At 38.5% G+C, this 21,620-nt stretch overlaps 1 protein-coding gene across 3 annotated transcripts in view; it reads left to right on the top strand.

Annotated features, from left to right (window-relative positions):
• The window catches only part of LOC126469657 (biotin--protein ligase), a 359,191-nt gene that overhangs the window by 278,041 nt on the left and 59,530 nt on the right, over positions 1-21,620 (top strand). For all 3 annotated transcript variants that reach the window (XM_050096793.1, XM_050096791.1, XM_050096792.1), the window contains one exon: positions 3,015-3,188. In XM_050096793.1, coding sequence (XP_049952750.1) covers positions 3,015-3,188 — 174 coding nt within the window. The remainder of the gene's footprint in view (positions 1-3,014; positions 3,189-21,620) is intronic.

The raw sequence follows: 21,620 nt of genomic DNA, 5'->3' as shown, positions 1-21,620 counted from the left end.
TCTTCACCGATGAGTGTCACATATGCCTTCAACCAGACAATCGTCGGAGACATGTTTGGAGGCAACCTGGTCAGGCTGAATGCCCTAGACACGCTATCCAGCAAGTGCAGCGAGGTGCAGGCTCCCTCCTGTTTTGAGGTGGCATCATGTGGGGCCGATGTATACCACTGGTGGTCATTGAAGGGGCCACAACGGCTGTACGATATGTGAATACTTTCCTCCGACTGATAGTGCAACCTTATCAGCAGCATATTGGCAAGGCATTCATCTTCATGGATGATAATTTGCACCCCCATCGTGCACATCTTGTGAATGGGTTCCTTCAGGATAACGACATCGCTCGATTAGAGAGGCCGTCATGTTCTCCAGACATGAACCTTATCAAACATGCTTGGGATAGATTGAAAAGGGCTCTTTATGGACAGCGTGACCCACCAACCACTCTGACAAATCTACGCCAAATCACCGTTGAGGAGTGGGACAATCTGGACGAACAGTGCCTTGATGAACTTATGGATAGTATGCCATGATGAATACGGGCAAGCATCAATGCAAGAGGGCGTGCTACTGGGTATTAGAGGTACCAGTGTTTACAGCAATCTGGACCAAAACCTTTGAAGGTCTCAATGTATGGTGGTACAACATGCAGTGTGTGGTTTTAATTAGCAATAAAAAGGGCGGAAATGATGTTTATGTTGATCTCTATTCCAATTGGAACTCTCAGAACCAAGGTGATGCAAAATTATTTTTGATGTGTGTATATCCTTATCCCCAGAGTTGAATGTTTGATTTTTTACCTATCCAGGTAACCAACAATTTCTTTTTTTCCCATCACACTTGCCAATCAAAGTTATTATCCTACTTTTATTAATATTTCTATTAGCACCTGTAGCCTTTGATGCTACAACAGCCTTATGGTCACTGATCACCTGCTGTATGTTAACTTATTTGTAAAGTTCAGGTGTATTATCTACTAAGACATCTAGGTTGCTAACCTCACTGTTTGATTTTAGAATACACTGCTCTAAGTCATTTTCAAAATAACAGTTCAGAAAAACCTCACATGAATCCTTACCTGTGTCAGCTGTTTCAGGTATTACATTAATGCCAAGTAAATGTGCCTCCAAAATGCCATATATATTAATCGTGACAGTAACGCCACACAGGTATTTCAACAACACAGTAATGATCTGATCTAATCCCAATCCTTTCATTATCAAGTTTGAGCACAAAGGTTGTCAGCATGAAACTCTCATTGTGACCAGCCAACAATCACAATGTAACCTGAGTCCAGGCAGTCTACGAGACCACAGGCCAGAGTACAGACAGAATTGTAATCAAGCAGATAGAAGAACAAAACTGAGGACAAACAAAAATGGGCTCTACTATATGCCTCACTTTATATGCTGATGAACCAAAACGTTATGACCACTTGCTTAATAATGTTACAGTCCATCCTCGGATTGCAATACAGCAGCAATTCTGTGTGACATGAATTCAAAAATTTCGTGGTAGGTTTCTAAAGGTATGTCACTAGAGGCTTGCACACATGTGACACAAATTCCCATAAATTTTGGCCTGGTGGTTTCTGTGTGCATAGCTGGTGCCCAATAGCATATCAGATCTGTTCCATTGGAATCAGTTCAGGTGAATTTGGTGGTCAAATAATCAACTTGAGTTCACTATCATGCTCCTCCGTTACCACCATTCTGACAGGGACAGTTACCTCAGCGGAAGATGCCATCACCATCGGAGAAGACATGAATGATGGAGGGATGCAGGTGGCCTGCAATAATGTTCACTTTGCCGACAGCTATCATAATGCCTCTGATTACTACCATAGATCCTACGGAACCCCAAGAGAATAGGCCCCATAACATTACACTGCCTCCCCCCCCTCTCCCCTTCTCGTGTCTGTAGTGCAGTGCATGTTTCAAATTGTCATTCACCAGGATGATGTCATGTTCTGACACTACCATCAACCTGGTGTAATGAGACCTGTGACGAGGTGAAAACATTTCCATTGATTCACAGTCCAGTCTCAATGATCCTATGTCCGGTAAAATTGTTACTGATGCTGTTGTTGAGTCAATATGGAATTTTTTAGAGATCATCTACTGTGGAGCCCAATGTTCAACAGTGTGCACTGAATTGTGTGCTCTGAAACACTAGTGACTACACCAGCATTGTGGTCTGTCATCAGATCTGCCACAGATTGCCATGTACCCAGCTATACAGAGCAAGCGAGCATGCCTACTCATGTTTTCACTGTCCTTCAACCACTGTCCATAGATCCTGTTGACAGTAACACGGAAGAAAGTGTACTGGCTTTATCATTTCTGAGATATTTATTGCCAGGCATCAGGCTGTAACAGTTTGCCCTTTGGAATTTGCAATAAGCATTCACATTTGCAGCCTGTATCATCATGAGAATTATTTCCCATTTGTTTCTGCTCTAATTATCTAGTTTCTGTACCACCTCACGTGCCCGCAATGGCACCAGGTAGGTTTCAGATTAAATAAGAGTTGAATTCCATTTGTACAGATCTGCCACAGATTGCCATGTACCCAGCTATACAGAGCAAGCGAGCATGCCTACTCATGTTTTCACTGTCCTTCAACCACTGTTGGTGGGTTTACTAGAACTCATTAATTTGGCATTAGTGAAGGTGAAATACTCATTGTGCTGCAGTTACAAACAAGGTACTACAAACTGACTGTTACCAAATAGTTGAGGCATGGAGTTGTTGATAAACATGTAAACAATGTTGAGAACATTGCTAACTTTTGGACAGACTGTTCTTTGGAGCTATAGAATACACATACACCTACACACTCATACACCTGTATTGCTGCATTGTCCCAGCAGGTTACAGTGGGCCAGCACTGCAGCTCAACCAGGGTGAGGCATTGTCAGGTGGATTGGGTGGAGAGTTTATAAATTATTTATAATTATATAAATATACCAAAAATGTGATTAGTAATGTTAACAGTGTAAATTGTCTTTTTTATAGGTAAAAGAATGTTTCTTAAAATACTTATTCCAAAAAGATAACATTTTGAGGCTTCCAAAATTGGACCTTCGTGTTTATAAAACAGAACTGGAGCCTGCAGCTGCTACAGAAAAATTTCTACCAGTATTTATGTATGGAACACCTCATGGTTTCTCAGAAATTGAGTATTTCCAGGTAAAATTCATAATCTATGTGGAAGTGATATTTTATTAAATACAATTAAGTTAAGGTTACTTAACTTCATCTCATAAATGTAAAAATATTCACATAATATTTTTTATTGTTTTTGAATGAAGAGTGAATACTTACTTTGATTAGTTAGTTCCAAAAGAACTTTAGGGGACTAAGGAACTGGATAGACAAGTTTCTTTTACATTTAGAAGATCTAAAGCGATAGATGTTCTATGTCTTTCTGAACAGCATATAGCCATAGGGATTGAGCAGTTAAACAAAAGTAGTTATGGAGTATCTTTACTTTCATGTAGAGCCAATATGGAAAAAAAACCACAGGAGTTAACATGAAATAAAAAAGGCCAAAAATATTGAAACAGTTTTTATATAGATCAGAACCTATAGATCATGACCTCGTAGGTTTCTTCTGTTGAATACTTGTCTTGTAATTGTAGCACTCTACAAATTCTCACTGGAAAATGTTCACTTCTTTATGAGAAATGTATGTTCATTAATGAACTATTTGAAGCCACAAGAAGAACCAATAGTTTGGAATGTGTTAGTGTAGATTTCTTAAGATTACAATGGAATCCATGACTTACAATATTATTCCAGTATTGTGTTTACCAGCTTGTGCACAACAATATAACTGCACCTTGATTTATAATATATTCATTGACAGTGTTCATGCTGGAAAAAAAAAAATTGTTTGCCACATTGTTAGTGCATTGTTTAATCATGATGGACACACAATGAAAATACAGTTCTGAAACATCTCTATACAAAACATTGAGGCTTAATAATGATTGCAGGGTACAACATTTCAACAATAATTTAAAAGAGTTGAAATGGGATGAGGTAAATGGAAAGATATATGGACGGGTAAATTGATGTACAGGGTGGTTGCAGTTGAACTTTCACTACTTGATGGGGCACCCATGAAAAACAAGTGATCATGGAATAGTGATAATTTGTGGAAATATTTGTAAGGACATATGGAAGAGAAATGATAAATAAGCCACGGAAAGAAAAATATTTTCATTTCCACATGAAAGAGTAACATTTGTCAGTTGCGTACCATGTTTACATTTCAGGTTACAAACATTGCTCATGGCGATGTCAATCTGCATCCAAGACTGCTTGGAAGTTTGTACAGATACCATTTCACACTTGCTTATAAAGTCAGAAATGAGTAACTTAAATGATTAAAATACAGATTTCTGGAAACAGTAAAGATCCTGTATTACTTGCATTATTGGACTGTATTAAGAAAAAGTATTTTATGGTGTCCAGAAGTATGACAGAAATTAATAATTCTGGGCATAGGATTAAACGAGCTTTGGAATATTGTGAAATGAAAACGGGAGAAGCTAACCACTGCTCAGTATAGAATAAAATGGGTGATTCTACTGTCACAGATGCTTCACAAGTTGTGAGTACTTTTAAAATTCACTGTCTTAATGTAGAACAGTGCACAGAACATAACTTAGTCATAGCTAACACTTGGTTCAAGAATCATGAAAGAAGGTTGTATGCATGGAAGAATCCTGGAGATACTAGAAGGTTTCAGATAGATTATATAATGGTAAGACAGAGATTTAGGAACCAGATTTTAAATTGTAAGACATTTCCAGGAGCAGATGTGCACTCTGACAACAATCTATTGGTTATGAACTGTAGATTAAAACTGAAGAAACTGCAAAAAGGTGGGAATTTAAGGAGATGGGACCTGGATAAACTGAAAGAACCAGAGGTTGTACAGAGTTTCAGGGAGAGCATCAGGGAACAATTGACAGGAATGGGGCAAAGAAATACAGTAGAAGAAGAATGGGTAGCTTTGAGGGATGAAATAGTGAAGGCAGCAGAGGATCAAATAGGTAAAAAGACGAGGGCCAGTAGAAACCCTTGGGTAACAGAAGACATATTGAATTTAATTGATGAAAGGAGAAAATATAAAAATGCAGTAAATGAAGCAGGCAAAAATGAATACAAACTCCTCAAAAATGATATTGACAGGAAGTGCAAAATGGCTAAGCAGGGATGGCTGGAGGACAAATGTAAGGGTGTAGAGGCTTATCTCATTAGGGGTAAGATAGATACTGCCTACAGGAAAATTAAAAGAGACCTTCGGGGAAAAGAGAACCACCTGTATGAATATCAAGAGCTCAGATGGAAACCCAGTTCTAAGCAAAGAAGGGAAAGCAGAAAGGTGGAAGGAGTATATAGAGGGTCTATACGAGGGCAATGTTCTTGAGGACAATATTATGGAAATGGAAGAGGATGTAGATGGGATGAAATGGGAGATATGACACTGCGTAAAGAGTTTGACAAAGCACTGAAAGACCTAAGTCAAAACAAGGCCCCGGGAGTAGACAACATTCCATTAGAACTACTGATAGCCTTGGGAGAGCCAGCCCTGACAAAACTCTACCATCTGGTGAGCAAGATATATGAGACAGGCGAAATAGCCTCAGACTTCAAGAAGAATATAATAATTCAAATCCCAAAGAAAGCAAGTGTGGACAGATGTGAAAATTGCCGAACTATCAGTTTAATAAGCCATCACTGCAAAATACTAACACGAATTCTTTACAGACGAAAGGAAAAACTGGTAGAAGCCGACCTCGGGGAAGATCAGTTTGGATTCCGTAGAAATGTTGGAACATGGGAGGCAATACTGACCCTACGACTTATCTTAGAAAATAGATTGAGGAAAGGCAAACCTACGTTTCTAGGATTCGTAGACTTAAAATTGGCTTTTGGCAATGTTGACTGGAATACCTCTTTCAAATTCTGAAGGTGACAGGGGTAAAATACAGGGACCAAAAAGCTATTTACAATTTGTACAGAAACCAGATGGCAGTTATAAGAGTCGAGGGGCATGAATGAGAAGCAGTGATCAGAATGGGAGTGAGACAGGGTTGTAGCCTCTCCCTGATGCTATTCAATCTGTATATTGAGCAAGTAGTAAAGGAAACAAAAGAAAAGTTCGGAGTAGGTATTAAAATCCATGGAGAAGAAATAAAAACTTTGAGGTTCGCCGATGACATTGCAATTCTGTCAGAGACAGCAAAGGACTTGGAAGAGCAGTTGAACAGAATGGACAGTGTCTTGAAACGAGGGTATAAGATGAACATCAACAAAAGCAAAATGAGGATAATGGAATGTAGTCGAATTAAGTCGGGTGATGCTGAGGGAATTAGATTAGGAAATGAGACACTTAAAGTAGTAAAGGAGTTTTGCTATTTGAGGAGCAAAATAACGGATGATGGTCAAAGTAGAGAGGATATAAAATGTAGACTGGCAATGGCAAGGAAAGCGTTTCTGAAGAAGAGAAATTTGTTAACATCGAGTATTGATTGAAGCATCAGGAAGTCGTTTGTGAAAGTATTTGTGTGGAGTGTAGCCATGTATGAAAGTGAAACGTGGACGATAAATATTTTAGACAAGAAGAGAATAGAAGGTTTCGAAATGTGGTGCTACAGAAGAATGCTGAAGATTAGATGGGTAGATCACATAACTAATGAGGAGGTATTGAATATAATTGGGGAGAAGAGGAGTTTGTGGCACAACTTGACTAGAAGAAGGGATCAGTTGGTAGGAGATGTTCTGAAGCATCAAGGGATCACCAATTTACTACTGGAGGGCAGCGTGGAGGGTAAAAATAATAGAGGGAGACCAAGAGATAAATACACTAAGCAGATTCAGAAGGATGTAGGTTGCAGTAGGTACTGGGAGATGATGAAGCTTGCACAGGATAGAGTATCATGGAGAGCTGCATCAAACCAGTCTCAGGACTGAAGACCACAACAACAAACAATGTAGAACAGAGTGGTAATGAATGGCACAAAGGTCTGGCTTGTTGAAACATTCATGTTTTCTGTCTTATTTTATGAGTGTGAAACATGGGCCCTTGGGGTCAGAGGCAAGCAGCATATTGATGCATTTTGACTTTGGTGTGGGCACAGGATGCTGCACATAAAATGGGTGGAAAGAACAGCTGATGTGTCCATTATTGAGCAACTCTCTACTCCAGCTGCCTTTCTTTTCATGTCACCCAAAAACTTCTCCAGTTCTATGGCAATATTATGAGAAGAGATGGAGAAAATCTAAAGAAAATAATAATAGAAGGAAATGTTGAGGGCATGAGACTGAGGGGGAGAACATTGAACAGGAGATATAATCCATCCAGAATGGAGACACTTGTTTTGTGGCTCACATTTTTTGGCAATCAGCCCTATGACTTGCGCAGCAAAAGTGGTGTGAAGTAGTCAAATTGAAGATGAAATATTGAAAGCTGTCTTTCCACAAAAATTTGAACAATTTAAAATAGCACCAATACCCTTTTCTGAAATAAATAGGATTATAAAAGTTCTCAGAAACAAAATCTCGCATTGTATTAATGGAATTATGAACAAGTATTGAAGAACTTGCCCTGATAGCCATGCATGTTAAGGTGTTGTTTCCAGGGCGGGGAGGTGCGCCAGCCCCAGATTGAAGCCACCCAACAGATTAACGCGGGGATGGTGTGCCATCCAGCCTCGATGTGGTTTTTAGATAGTTTTCCACATCATACTAGGTGAATAGCGGACTGGTACCCAAGTTCTGCCTCGGGTACACGATCCACAAACATTTGGATAAATTTCACTTACTTTCACATGAATGAATAACACTACAGGCAGTCAGTTGGTGTGCACATATTCCATCCCAAGGGTAATGAGGTGGCAACAGGAAGGGCATCCAACCACCTGTGAAATTAACTATACCAAATCTGTTAATAATCTTGCCAACTCTGCACCCATGCGGGACAAAGGCACAGGAAAATGAAGAAGATCAACAAATACTGGAGAACTGTTCCAAACTTACTGATACATGTAATGAATCACTAACACAGGTAATTTCTTCAGGCAGATTAAAATATGTTGTATTTAAACTTCTTCATAAGAAAGGTGAATCGAAAAATTTAAATATTTTTTATTTTTTTAAATTTTTTCATAATTTTTTTAGAAAGTAACCTGTGGACCAAGGTGCTTCTGATTTTTCCACTTCTGGTGTTCTTCATGACATTCAGTACCTGTTTTCTTGTTAGTACCGTGAGGTTTTCTGTTAGCCCATGTAACGAAACTACTATTGTTACATAGGGAAGACAGTGAAATTTTGCTGGGGTGAAAATTTTTAACTTCGAAAAGAGATTATTTGATTTAAACAAGAAACCTCAAAAATTGCTTGTTATTCTTGTGTTCCATAGACATCAAGAAATGTGTGAACATGTGGGTGTTTCTTACTGATCACATTGGCCTCCACCACTCAAAGAATTACTTTGAGACAAATGCAAGTGTTTACTGCTAGAACAGTTTCCAAAACAGTACACTTTAGTAATTTGTTCTGCTGTGACACTTATATAGTTCAGTTGATTTCTTATACGTATCTTAGTTCGGTGTATATCAGAGTAATCTGCTTCCTGCTGCTGAAGTAGTCATTGCCTCGGTCCATTTCATCTGCTAACTGGCCAAGTTATGTGAATTCCATGAAATAATCCAGGTACCAAGTCATTTTATAGTGGTTTATTTATGACAAGCTGCACCATTTCTTCTTAGTGGGAGCCCACTCCACATAACAGGCTACATAGTCACAATACTGTATTACAACAATTACATTATTGCACAGACATGCGACACAGTGGTTGCATCTCAAAACTCTCCAACTGTCCATTCTTGAGTCTTGTGCTCCTCATATTTATACATTTGTTAACAATCAAGTCAACAAAACCACAGTGTAAATTTATTAAATTAACAATTAAAAGTTAAACATTTTTATGAGTAACTATCCACAAAACCTTGCTTATTTTATACTGAAAGTGGCATATACAATAAAAAAGAACTTTTACATAGGATATACATAATATTATATAAAATACAGAAAGATAACATTGCCAACCTAAATTTTCTTAATTATGGGTTCATTTTTAAATGATATATATTGGACAAGCATGACCTACTAGTGAACAAATGGAATAATAAATTTTATGAGATTTAGTGTATTGCGCGAAATCACTTATTAGATACCTTTGGAATTACGGAACTTTCGAAACAGGAATGTAAAACAAAAGGGTTGTTTTATTTCACCCACCAATTTCCTGGTGAACTCTGTCTTGTGTTTCTTGGACCATTTCATGATTTGTTGGTTTGGGGGCGGGAACCAAACAGCGAGGCCAACGGTTCCATTGGATTAGGGAAGGATGGGGAAGGGAGTTTGCCATGCCCTTTCAAAGGAACCATCCTGCCATTTGCCTTAAGCGATTTAGAGAAATCGTGGAAAACATGCATGAGGGTGGCTGGATGCCATTTCCTGCCCTCATTGTGATTAACTGCTGTAGGGAATTTTAGGAAGGGTTTGGTTTTGATAGCTAAGTGGCAGTCGGACCTATTAGTTATTGTTTTTTGCCAAATATGAAGTTCTGCAAGGTTTTTCTCCATTTGCTTGATCCACAGGGATCCAGTGGCTTTATCTTTGTTGGCCACTTTGAAGATTTTATTGGACAGTCTACGGGGGTTCATTCTTTACAGATGGCAATAGAAAGCTAGTCATCTTCTTTTGATGGTGTCAGTAGAGTTCATGATTAGGTTGGTGCCACAGTCTTCCATCTGGTAGTACGATCCTTGGTCCCACTATCTTTTGCAGGTATTTCCCCTCTTGTAATTGGAGGACTCTTATTGGGGTCTTCTTGATTGGGGGTAGGCATTCATCTGCTTGGAGGATTGAGAACCTGACTAGTGTGTTATATAATGCCTTAGTTTGATATTCATTGATAGATGTTTTGAGGTTAACATTTTTCTGCAAGCGTAATATGGCCTGTGTACTTCAATTTTCCTTTGTTCAAAAGCTACTGTTCCACTGAGATCCATTATCCAATGTATTTTATGGTTTTGGCTCTCTTGATATGCTTGGTAGCACTGGCTCTCATCATTCGAGGGCGGTCTTAATATTATTAATGAATTTAGTCTTTCTGATTTTGAACAGTAGACCTGTTTTCTTTAGTGTGAAATGGAGTGCTTGGTGTTACATAGAACCTACCTCCATGTCATTTCCCAGTATGGTCAGGTCATCAGCAAAAGTTGGGTATGGAATCCTTAGGTTGTCTGCTTTGATTCCCATCCTGAATCCACTGTTCAGTAGTAGAGATCTGGTCCATTCCCTTAGAATTTTTTCCAGGGCACTTTTAAATACAGTGAAACTCCACTTTTCAAGGGACTTCAAAAATGGTGTAAAACCCAGGAAAATGTAAAATATGAGAAATAACGTTTTGAGAAATTTTTCTTCTTGTCAAGTGCAAATGTGTAAGTCAGTATTTTGTGTGGTGCTTGAATATGTGTTATTCTGCACCTCTTGCACTTCAGTCATCTTTTTGAGGTTATCAGGTACTGTGCCTCATCAGTTATGTAGAAAACCAGACACACACACAAACTTTATTAGTCACATTGTTTGTTTGTGTAAAATCACAAAAAATGCATACATAAATACTACACTTAACAAGAATAAATCCTTGAAACACGTTTTGCTTGCCTTGAATAAAATATGCAACTAGCGCTGTGTTTAAACTAAAAACATTTGAGCAATGTAAAGTGAATTACGGTGTCAACTACCGCTCCAAGTGGCCATACACCAAAGCATGCTAAATATGGTTCGACAAAGGTGTCATGATGATCACAAAAATCACGAAACTGTGTTTGTGCAGTAGAGGCAGTTTGGAAATGCTTGTGATTGGTCATGATATCTTCATTCGAACAAACCTAGTTACTCCCATCAGCCACCACACCAATTAGAGCTTGGCAGCGGTGGGAGATATGGCATGAATTGTTCCACCTTTTACACATTTACCAGTTCAGATCTGCTGAGTAGAGTGCCTTGGTGTCAAGAAACTTAATCACATAATATTTTAACTACTACTGGGTGGCCAACATCATGCCAGCATCATTTTTTCTTCACAAAAATTTTTTTTGTAATGCGTAAATCGTGGGAAATTATAAATATGTTGACGCAAAATCAGGTGCAAATTAACATTGTGGGCTTAGGAAATTTGACGGGACTGATAAAAAATGTCGTAAATGGCGGGAAAACGTTAATTCCGGGAATGCAATAGCGGGGTTATACTGTAGTATATGTGAAATACCACCTCCTTGTATCTCCCCTGTATTGCCTGAGAAACTCTCTGAGAGCTATCTTCTAAACTTTATTGATGTCGTACACAGTGGCCTGCACCAAGCTGTTGAGTTTTTTGTTGAGTCCTAGTTCTCTAAGTATTCCAAAGAGAGTGGTTTTCTTCCACAATCTAACATTGCTCCTTGTGTCACATACAAAACATTTCCAAAATCCTCGAACGATACATAATGGGACAGCTAGACAATGAGTTAGGGAGGTTTCAAGCAGGTTTTAGAGCATCAAGATCCTGTGCTGAGCAGTGGTTAGCACACTGGACTCGCATTCTGGAGGACGACGATTCAATCCCATCTCCGGCCATCCTGATTTAGGTTTTCCGTGATTTCCCTAAATTGCTTCAGGCAAATGCCGGGATGATTCCTTTGAAAGGGCACGGCCAATTTCCTTCCCCATCCTTCCCTCACCTGAGCTTGCGCTCCGTCTCTAATGACCTCGTTGTCGACGGGACGTTAAACACTAATCTCCTCCTCCTCCTCCTGTGCTGAAAACTACAAAACTTTAAGACCATCCTCCAAAATATCAACAAACAAGCCACATAGTGGGTACCTGCATTCGAGGAATTCCAAAAAGCATATGAACAAATCGTTTGGTTCTTTTTGCATTTGATGTTGTCTACAGTGGGCTTGATAGGACTTGTTGTTTTCCCCCCAGTGGACCAAAACCCAGCCAAGGATTTCAAGATGGCTACGCACAACATATGATGGAAATTTTTATGATACATTCCTAGGATCCTGATCTCAAACAACCTTTAAAATTTTATTGATATCTTTATCCATTTCAGAGATGCAGAGGTTCTATGATACCCTACATCTACATGTAAAATCTGGTTCTTTTTTGTGAATTGAGTGGATAACAGCTGAGGTCCAGTCATCTCGGAGTTTCTGACTAGCCCTTACGTCTGCTATTTCTTTACTGACATTGTTGTTGTTGTGGTCTTCAGTCCAGAGACTGGTTTGATGCAGCTCTCCATGCTACTCTATCCTGTGCAAGCTTCTTCATCTCCCAGTACCTACTGCAACCTACATCCTTCTGAATCTGTTTAGTGTATTCATCTCTTGGTCTCCCTCTATGATTTTTACCCTCCACGCTGCCCTCCAATACTAAATTACGGATCCCTTGATGCCTCAGAATATGTCCTACCAACCGATCCCTTCTTCTAGTCAAGTTGTGCCACAAATTTCACTTCTCCCCAATTCTGTTCAATACCTCCTCATTAGTTATGTGATCTACCCATCTAATCTTCAGCATTCTTCTGTAGCACCACATTTCGAAAGCTTCTATTCTCTTCTTGTCTAAACTATTTATCGTCCACGTTTCACTTCCATACATGACTACACTCCATACAAATACTTTCAGAAACAATTTCCTGACACTTATATTTATACTCGATGTTAACAAATTTCTCTTCTTCAGCAACACTTTCCTTTCCATTGCCAGTCTACATTTTATATCCTCTCTACTTCGACCATCATCAGTTATTTTGCTCCCCAAATAGCAAAACTCATTTAATACTTTAAGAGTCTCATTTCCTAATCTAATTCCCTCAGCATCACCCGACTTAATTCGACTACATTCCATTATCCTCATTTTGCTTTTGTTGATGTTCATCTTATATCGTCTTTTCAAGACACTGTCCATTCCGTTCAGCTGCTCTTCCAAGTCCTTTGCTGTCTCTGACAGAATTACAATGTCATCGGCGAATCTCAAAGTTTTTATTCCTTCTCCATGGATTTTAATTCCTACTCCAAATTTTTTTGTTTCCTTTACTGCTTGCTCAATATACAGATTGAATAACATCGGGGATAGGCTACAACCCTGTCTCACTCTCTTTCCGATCACTGCTTCCCTTTCATGCCCCTCGACTCTTATAACTGCCATCTGGTTTCTGTACAAATTGTAAATAGCCTTTCGGTCCCTGTATTTTACCCCTGTCACCTTCAGAATTTGAAAGAGGTATTCCAGTGAACATTGCCAAAAGCCAATTTTAAGTCTACCAATCCTAGAAACGTATGTTTGCCTTTCCTCGATCTATTTTCTAAGATAAGTCGTAGGGTCAGTATTGCCTCCCATGTTCCAACATTTCTACGGAATCCAAACTGATCTTCCCCGAGGTCGGCTTCTACCAGTTTTTCCTTTCGTCTGTAAAGAATTCGTGTTAGTATTTTGCAGTGATGGCTTATTAAACTGATAGTTCGGCAATTTTCACATCTGTCCACACTTGCTTTCTTTGGGATTTGAATTATTATATTCTTCTTGAAGTCTGAGGCTATTTCGCCTGTCTCATATATCTTGCTCACCAGATGGTAGAGTTTTGTCAGGGCTGGCTCTCCCAAGGCTATCAGTAGTTCTAATGGAATGTTGTCTACTCCAGGGGCCTTGTTTTGACTTAGGTCTTTCAGTGCTTTGTCAAACTCTTTACGCAGTGTCATATCTCCCATTTCATCCCATCTACATCCTCTTCCATTTCCGTAATATTGTCCTCAAGAACATTGCCCTTGTATAGACCCTCTATATACTTCTTCTACCGCGCCCTACATCCTTACATTTGTCCTCAAGCCATCCCTGCTTAGCCATTTTGCACTTCCTGTCGGTCTCATTTTTGAGATGTTTGTATTCCTTTTTGCCTGCTTCATTTACTGCATTTTTATATTTTCACCTTTCAATATCTCATCTGCTATCCAAGGATTTCTATTAGTTCTCATTTTTTTACCTACTTGATCCTCTGCTGCCTTCACTATTTCATCTCTCAAAGCTGCCCTTCTTCTTCTACTGTATTTCTTCCCCCCAGTCTTGTCATTCGTTCCCTAATGCTCTCCCTGAAACTCTCTGCAACCTCTGGTTCTGTCAGGTCCCATCTCCTTAAATTCCCACCTTTTTGGAGTTTCTTCAGTTTTAATCTACAGTTCATAACCAATAGATTTGGTCAGAGTCCGCATTTGCCCCTGGAAATGTCTTACAATTTAAAACCTGGTTCCTATATCTCTGTCTTACCATCATATAATCTATCTGAAACCTTCCAGTATCTCCAGGTTTTGTCCATGTATACAACCTTCTTCCATGATTCTTGAACCAAGTGTAAGCTATGATTAAGCTATGCTCTGTGCAAAAATTCTACCAGGCTTCTCCCTCTTTCATTCCTTAATCCCATTCTATATTCACCTACTACATTTCCTTCTCTTCCTTTTCCTACTGTCGAGTTCCTGTCTCCCATGACTATTAAATTTTCGTCTCCCTTCACTATCTGAATAATGGCTTTTATCTCATCTTACATTTCATCAATCTCTTCGTCATCTGCAGAGCTAGTTGGCATATAAACTTTTACTACTGTAGTAGGCGTGGCCTTCATATCTTGGCCACAATAATGCGTTCACTATGCTGTTTGTAGTAGCTTACCTGTATTCCTATGTTTTTATTCATTACTAAACCTACTCCTGCATTACCCCTATTTGATTTTGTATTTATAACCCTCTATTCATCTGACCAAAAGTCTTGTTCCTCCTGCCACCGAACTTCACTAATTCGTACTATATCTAATTTTAACCTATCCATTTTCCTTTTTAAATTTTCTAACCTATCTGCCCAACTAAGGGATCTGACATTCCATGCTCCGACCCGTAGAACACCAGTTTTCTTTCTCATGATAACAACATCCTCCTGAGTAGTACCTGCCTGGAGATCCGAATGGAGGACTATTTTACCTCCGGAATATTTTACCCAAGAGGACGCCATCATCATTTAAACATACAGTAAAGCTGCATGCCCTCGGGAAAAATCATGACTGTAGTTTCCCCTTGCTTTCAGCCGTTCGCAGTACGAGCACAGCAAGGCCATTTTGCTTAGTGTTAGAAGGCCATACCAGTCAATCATCCAGACTGTTGCCCCTGAAACTACTGAAAAGGCTGCTGCCCCTCTTCAGGAACCATGTTTGTCTGGCCTCTCAACTGATACCCCTCTATTGTGGTTGCGCCTACAGTTCGTCTATCTCTATCGCTGAGGCACGCGAGCCTCCCCACCGACGGCAAGGCCCGTGGTCCATTGTTCATTGGGGGGGGTTACTTACGTTACTGTCAAAAATAGTGCCACACTTAAATAGAGACAATTAAGTTGATAGATTTTGTCCAATGTCTTCCCGTACATTATCACCGACAAATGCTTGGTGAATTCCTCGAAGTCTAGCCTTTACCCATCTTTGTGCGAGATTTCCCCATTTCAGTTTCTTAACTATTTCAGTGACGATCGAAAAATACTTGTGTCGGAACACAAAAAATGTTAATACATTCCTGTTTATTTAAAAGACTCTGACTGAAATGTGTGATACCAGCTGCCTCATTCTACTTTCCTCAACACCTTTAAAAAATTTCCCAAAAATTTTTGCATGTGAACATATTCACATTTTTTGTAGCATGCAACTCACCTCAAACTCCCACAAGCTCCCCTAACTGTAACTCACTCATACCCCCAGTCCATCGCAGTTAGTTGCTCGTGTCCGTCCACTCCCAGTTGCCCTTTCTCACTCACTCATTCAGCCCAGTTCATTGACATTATCTCTTTGAGTCTCTGTGTCACTGTTCCCTGTGTCACAACCACTACCTCTTTGTCCTGTTCTATTACTACAGTCTCCTCTCACAGCCACTGTCTCCCTCTTGCTCTCTCTTACTGCTAATATCTCATTCCTTCCTTCCTATTGCTGCTGTCTCTTCTCGCTGTCACTCTCTCTCTCTAATCCTCATTGCCATTGTCATATACTGTAACTCATTATCACCAGCTCTCACCCACTTCTACTTTCTCTGTCTCTTCATCCCCATCCCAGTACTCTATCCTGTATTCTTTTCCTAGCACTTTTCTGCTGTCACCATCAAGTATGTTCCACTGTCACTGTGTCCCTCTCCTTCTCTCACACTACCATTATCTCCTCTGCTCTTTCTATAACATAGCTACTGTCTACTAAAATCCAGTATTTAGTACTTTTCTATCTCTTTGCCACTGCCACTGTCTTCTTCTTTCTCAGCATAAAAAAGTGCAAATATATTCGTGTGCCTAAATTTTCAAAAAAATTTTGAAGATGTTGAGAAAAGTAGAATGAAGCAGCTGGTACTCCACTTTTCACTCAGTCTTTTAAATAAAAAGTAATGTACTCACATTTTTTGTGCTCCAATAGGAACATTTTTCTGCTGGTTCCCTTCTTTTCCCTGCTGCAGCATGACATGTAACTCATGTGAAAAGAAATGTATTGGTCAGTAAAATTTAGATAATTTACTTATATGAAACTGCAACAATGCAAAATTAATTTTACATCTCAGACTGGATTTGACATGCAAAAAAATATTACATGTGCTTCAGTATTACAACTTGGGATTCCCTGATGATAATGGAGACATTTTACAGCTATTTCTCCATGCTATGTCGCTTTATAAACTACATTTTTGCCTCACACCAGATTTTATATGCACAATCAGGTAACTTTGAATGCCTGTATCTAGGAAACAGATGAAGATGTGAAGAAAATTTTTGAGGTTGTTCAAAATCGGGATCTTAGGAATACATAAAAAAAGTTACAGCCATTTGCGATACATAGCTGTCTCAGAATCCACAGGTGGGTTTTGGTATCGAAAAAACAAGTTTTTGAGTTTTTCTCTATAATGGATAAAGATTTTTTAAATCGGAGATGGCTCTTCTAGAGAAGTGACTAGAGAATATATCATTAAAATTTAAACAATATGCTGTGGTTATTTATTATTTCAATTTCACATCATACCAGATTTTACATGTAGAATTGGGGGTAACAGAGAACCTCTGTACCATTGAAACAGATAAAGATGTCAATAAAATTTTAAAGATTGTTTGAGATCGGGAGCCTAGGAATATATAATTAAAATTTCCGTCATATGCTGTGCATAGCCATCTTGATATCTTTGACTTGGTTTTGGTCCGCTGGGGAAAATAACACAAATTTTGTGGGGTTTTCCAAGGTACCACCCATGAACTAATGATGCCTCCATAAGTCGTATCAAGCCCACTGTAGACCACATTAAATACTTAAAGAACCAAACATTTTGCTCCATGAGCCTAAACAGGAGGACGTGTGTAATATTCATATTTTGACCATGTACTGTAGGGTAATGTCACTAACACGATCCTTCTGTTGAGTATACTAATGGACCCTAGTCCAAGGGCTATCCAGAACACTTGGTCCTACCTTATTATCACCAATAGAACCTGAGGTATGAGCACTGGGATATTTCATTTTTATGTGCAAGCTTTTTGGAATATATTAGGCGCACATGCTGTCGCATGCATACTGATACTATTTATTCTTCCGTAGTCTCCTTTGTATACCTCGCTGCCCCTCCTTTGCATTCCTCCTACCTGCTTTGTCAAGTATGTATGCTGGGGATCTTATTTGAATCAGGAAGTATAATTGGTCTTGTATGGAGATAATAGAAGCATCCTTGGGAAGATGAGCAAAGAGCGTCAATAGAGAAAATAGTAAATGAAGTTTATGTGAAAGTTGCTGACTGGCTTTGCACAAATGAGACTTTGAAAAAGTTCATTTCATCCAAGTCTGTATTGTTAAAATTGTCCCAACTCCTACTAATCTAGTATACCAACAAGAAATAATAAACAGGGTAGAAAATTGTAAGTTCTTATGTGTGTATGTTGCCAAAAACTTAAGCTGGAAACATCATATAGCAGACCAGCTAAAATGTTTAGGTTTGACTATTTTTGGCGTAAGAATAATTGACAACCATTATTCATTCCACAAAGCAGAGTAATTAGAATTGTGTGTGGAGCTCACGCACATACATCTTGCAGGTATCTCTTTAAGCAACTGGGAATATTACCACATCTTCACAGTACATTTATGCACTTATGAAATTTGTTATCAACAATCCATCTAATTTTGAGAATAACTGAGATATTCACAAGTGCAACACTAGAAGGAAAAATGATCTGCATTGCTCTTTAATGAATCTAACTTTGGCATAGAAAGGGGTGAACTGTGCAGTTATAAAGCTCTTTAACAATCAACCCGTGGAAGTAAAATATCTTACAGATAGCAGAAATGTTTTCAGAAGTAGATTAAAGAGCTTTCTTCTTAACAACCCCTTCTCTACCATAAAGTAATTCTTGAGTAGAGAGAATGAGTCATTTTAAAAAAGAAAAAAACTAAATTGCCAGTATGCATCCATATAAATATTATTTGTTTATTTTGTTGTATACAAGTGTTATATGTTTGTTCTGTTGTTACGTGACACATTCTACATCACAATGTTTATTGTGAATTTGATGTATGGAATAAGTAACTAACTAATTAACCAACCCTTATTAACATATGCGGAGATTAACATACCATGTTCACTATTTCACCAAATAAAATAGTGCTGTTTTAAACAGACCAACCTAATTTTTGGGAGGATGAAGGCTCCAATCTTCATCTGGCCATCCTGATGTTTTTTTTCCATGGTTTCCCTAAATTACTTCGGGCAAATGCCAGGATGGTTCCTACTATAAGGCGACAGCCAGTTACCTGTCCTATCTTTGTCAGACCAGATCTGTAATTATGTAAATACCTGTATATATGGATTACATTATTTTCGCTGTTTTTAAAATGTAACACTAACGCATGTCCAGTATCCTTGTAAAAGTGATCTACTGGTGGATGAAATTACTACTGCTACTACTATTTTCCAGCACTCAGTGTCACATACAGGTATTGGCATTCTCAGTCTGTTGTGATGCTATTATGATCCAGTTTGCAATCATACCTGATAGCACTCCTTGAAAAATATAAGTAATTGGATAGATAAAAAGTCTACTCACCAAGTGATGGCAGGAGACCACACATATGAAAGGTATTACAGTTTGCAAGCTTTTGGAGCCAGTGGCTCCTTCTTCTGACTGAAGGTTTAAAGGGGAAGGAAGAGGGTTGAAGAGAAGTGCTGGTGAGATTTAAGAAAAGGGGTAGACTTTGGAAAAGTTGCCCAGAACTGAGTGAGGGCAGACGTACCAGACGGGATGAGGAGGAAAGACTGATTGTTGGGGACTCAATCCTTCTGCCAGAAGGCGCCACTGACTCCGAAAGCTTGCAAACTGTAATACCTTTTATATATGTGTTTCCTGCTGCCACTTGGTCAGTAGATTTCTGATATACCCAGTAACTTATGACACTCCTGTTATTTGAGAAGGTGACAGCTTGACTCTTCTCTGCATTTGCCGCCATCAAATTTCTCTGGATTCAGCTTCTGATGAATTCTAGGTCTTTCTTCTGAACCTCACAGCCTTCTAAGTTTTCTCACTTCTTTTAAACTACTGTGTCATAAGCAAACAGTCTTAACTGTGAGTTTACCCCTTCTCCAGTATTGTTGACATACATCAGGAGTAGTAGTGGCCTTAATTTACTGCTACCCTTGAATTGAAGTCTTCCACCTTCAGCCTATATTTTCTGTACTGTGATTTCTGTCAAGCAACATACTACTCCTTTGTCCAGACCTAACCCTTTTCATTTCTGATTTCACTGCCATTTGGTTTACCATGTCAGAAACTTTGGAGAGCTGAGTGGCTGTAGAGACAAGTTGTCCTCGCCTGTTAGTCACTTCTGGTATACCCTACTAAAAATGAGTTAGCTGTAACACATATGAAAACCCTGCTTTGAATCCATGATGGTTCCTACACAACCACTCTGCCTCCTGCACACTCTCCCATGTATATTTATTGATGATTCCTTCTAATATTTTACTTACAGTACAGGTAAGACTAATTGATCTGTAGCTTTTGCTATTGTCCTATACTCCTTTTCCCTTGTATCCCAATAATACCATAACTTCTTTCCATTCATACAGGAATACACTATTATTTATACATACATCAAATAGGAATGTTAAATAAGGCGCAATGATCCAACCCATGGTTTTTAGTCACTCGACTGAGAATATCATTTACAAATTAATGCACCAAAAATATTAGGTTACAGTCAAATTGAAATGAGACAAATGAAAAAAGTAATAAACTGTTTACTATTTCAAATGTAATCGTCATAATTGTACATTTATCCCACTGTGAAGCAAGATTGTCAATGCCTTCATGGAAAAATATTTGCATTTGCCTATGGAACCATGATTGTACTCAGGTGCTCACTCACAGTCATGCTGAAACAACTCTGTAAGGAACTGGGATTTATAACTACACCATCACAATATCTGTATCCCCTACTGAAATTTATGTCTACTTCTATGTAACAGACAGATGAGAATGAGAGGACAGGTTAGCCCATCCCATAATCTACAGGTATTGATTTCCAGACATATCATTGAAAGAACTTTTCTTCTAGTTTTCATTCAAAATAATGTTAGGATGTTTCATTACATGTGCAGAAATTTCTATTTCTTCAAAATATTTGCCCGGCCACCTTTTTCAGCAGTGTGTAGGACTGATAGATTGTGTTTTATGTCACTGGTTGTGTGTTTTTGGTCTTTCCGGTGTGACCTTAATGAAGACAGATTCATGCCAGTGAGGTTTTTTCTGTGTGTTGTTTTGAAATTGCATCCTGTCTTTCCTATTTTCTCACAATTATTGCATTTTAACTTATAAATACCTGGACAGGTAAATTTACAGGACTGTTCCAAGAAAAGCACAATTTCATGATTGTGCTGTAGTGTGTGTTGTGAAGCTTATTATCAGGTTGGGTTTTTGAAATACATGTTGGATTGTATCTGAAATTTTTCCCTATTATGGTATGACAGTGAAGTGAGCTTTTTGGGTATTATGTGGCTTTTCTATGGTAATACCATTGTTAGTTTCTCATCATTGGCATGTAGTTTTTTAGTATAAATTTTGCTGACAGAGAGGGAATTGTAACCATTGTTTATTTTTTTTATTATTTTTCATAGTGCTTTTATTTCAAACATTATGTTTTCTTTAGTTTATGGTTTTTTATTCGTCACGCTACGCAGTGTTCTGTTCCTGACATGCAAAAGCAAACCTCAAAGAAGCATCGCTTAGGTCGTAGATAAAGCAACTAATAAATTATATGCTAACTAAAGAAAGTATGATATTTAAACTAAAAATACTAAGAAAAATAATTAAAAAACAATGGTTAAAATCCCATCTTAGTAGACAAAATTCATACTAAAAATTACATGCCAATGAAAAGAAAGCAACAGCATTACCCTTGGAACACCGCATGATAATAAAAATCTCATATCACTGTCATACCATATT

Source organism: Schistocerca serialis, chromosome 3 (assembly GCF_023864345.2).
Source record: "Schistocerca serialis cubense isolate TAMUIC-IGC-003099 chromosome 3, iqSchSeri2.2, whole genome shotgun sequence".
NCBI classification, from domain to species: Eukaryota; Metazoa; Arthropoda; class Insecta; order Orthoptera; family Acrididae; genus Schistocerca; species Schistocerca serialis.
This window is presented reverse-complemented; position numbering and strand designations above follow the sequence as displayed.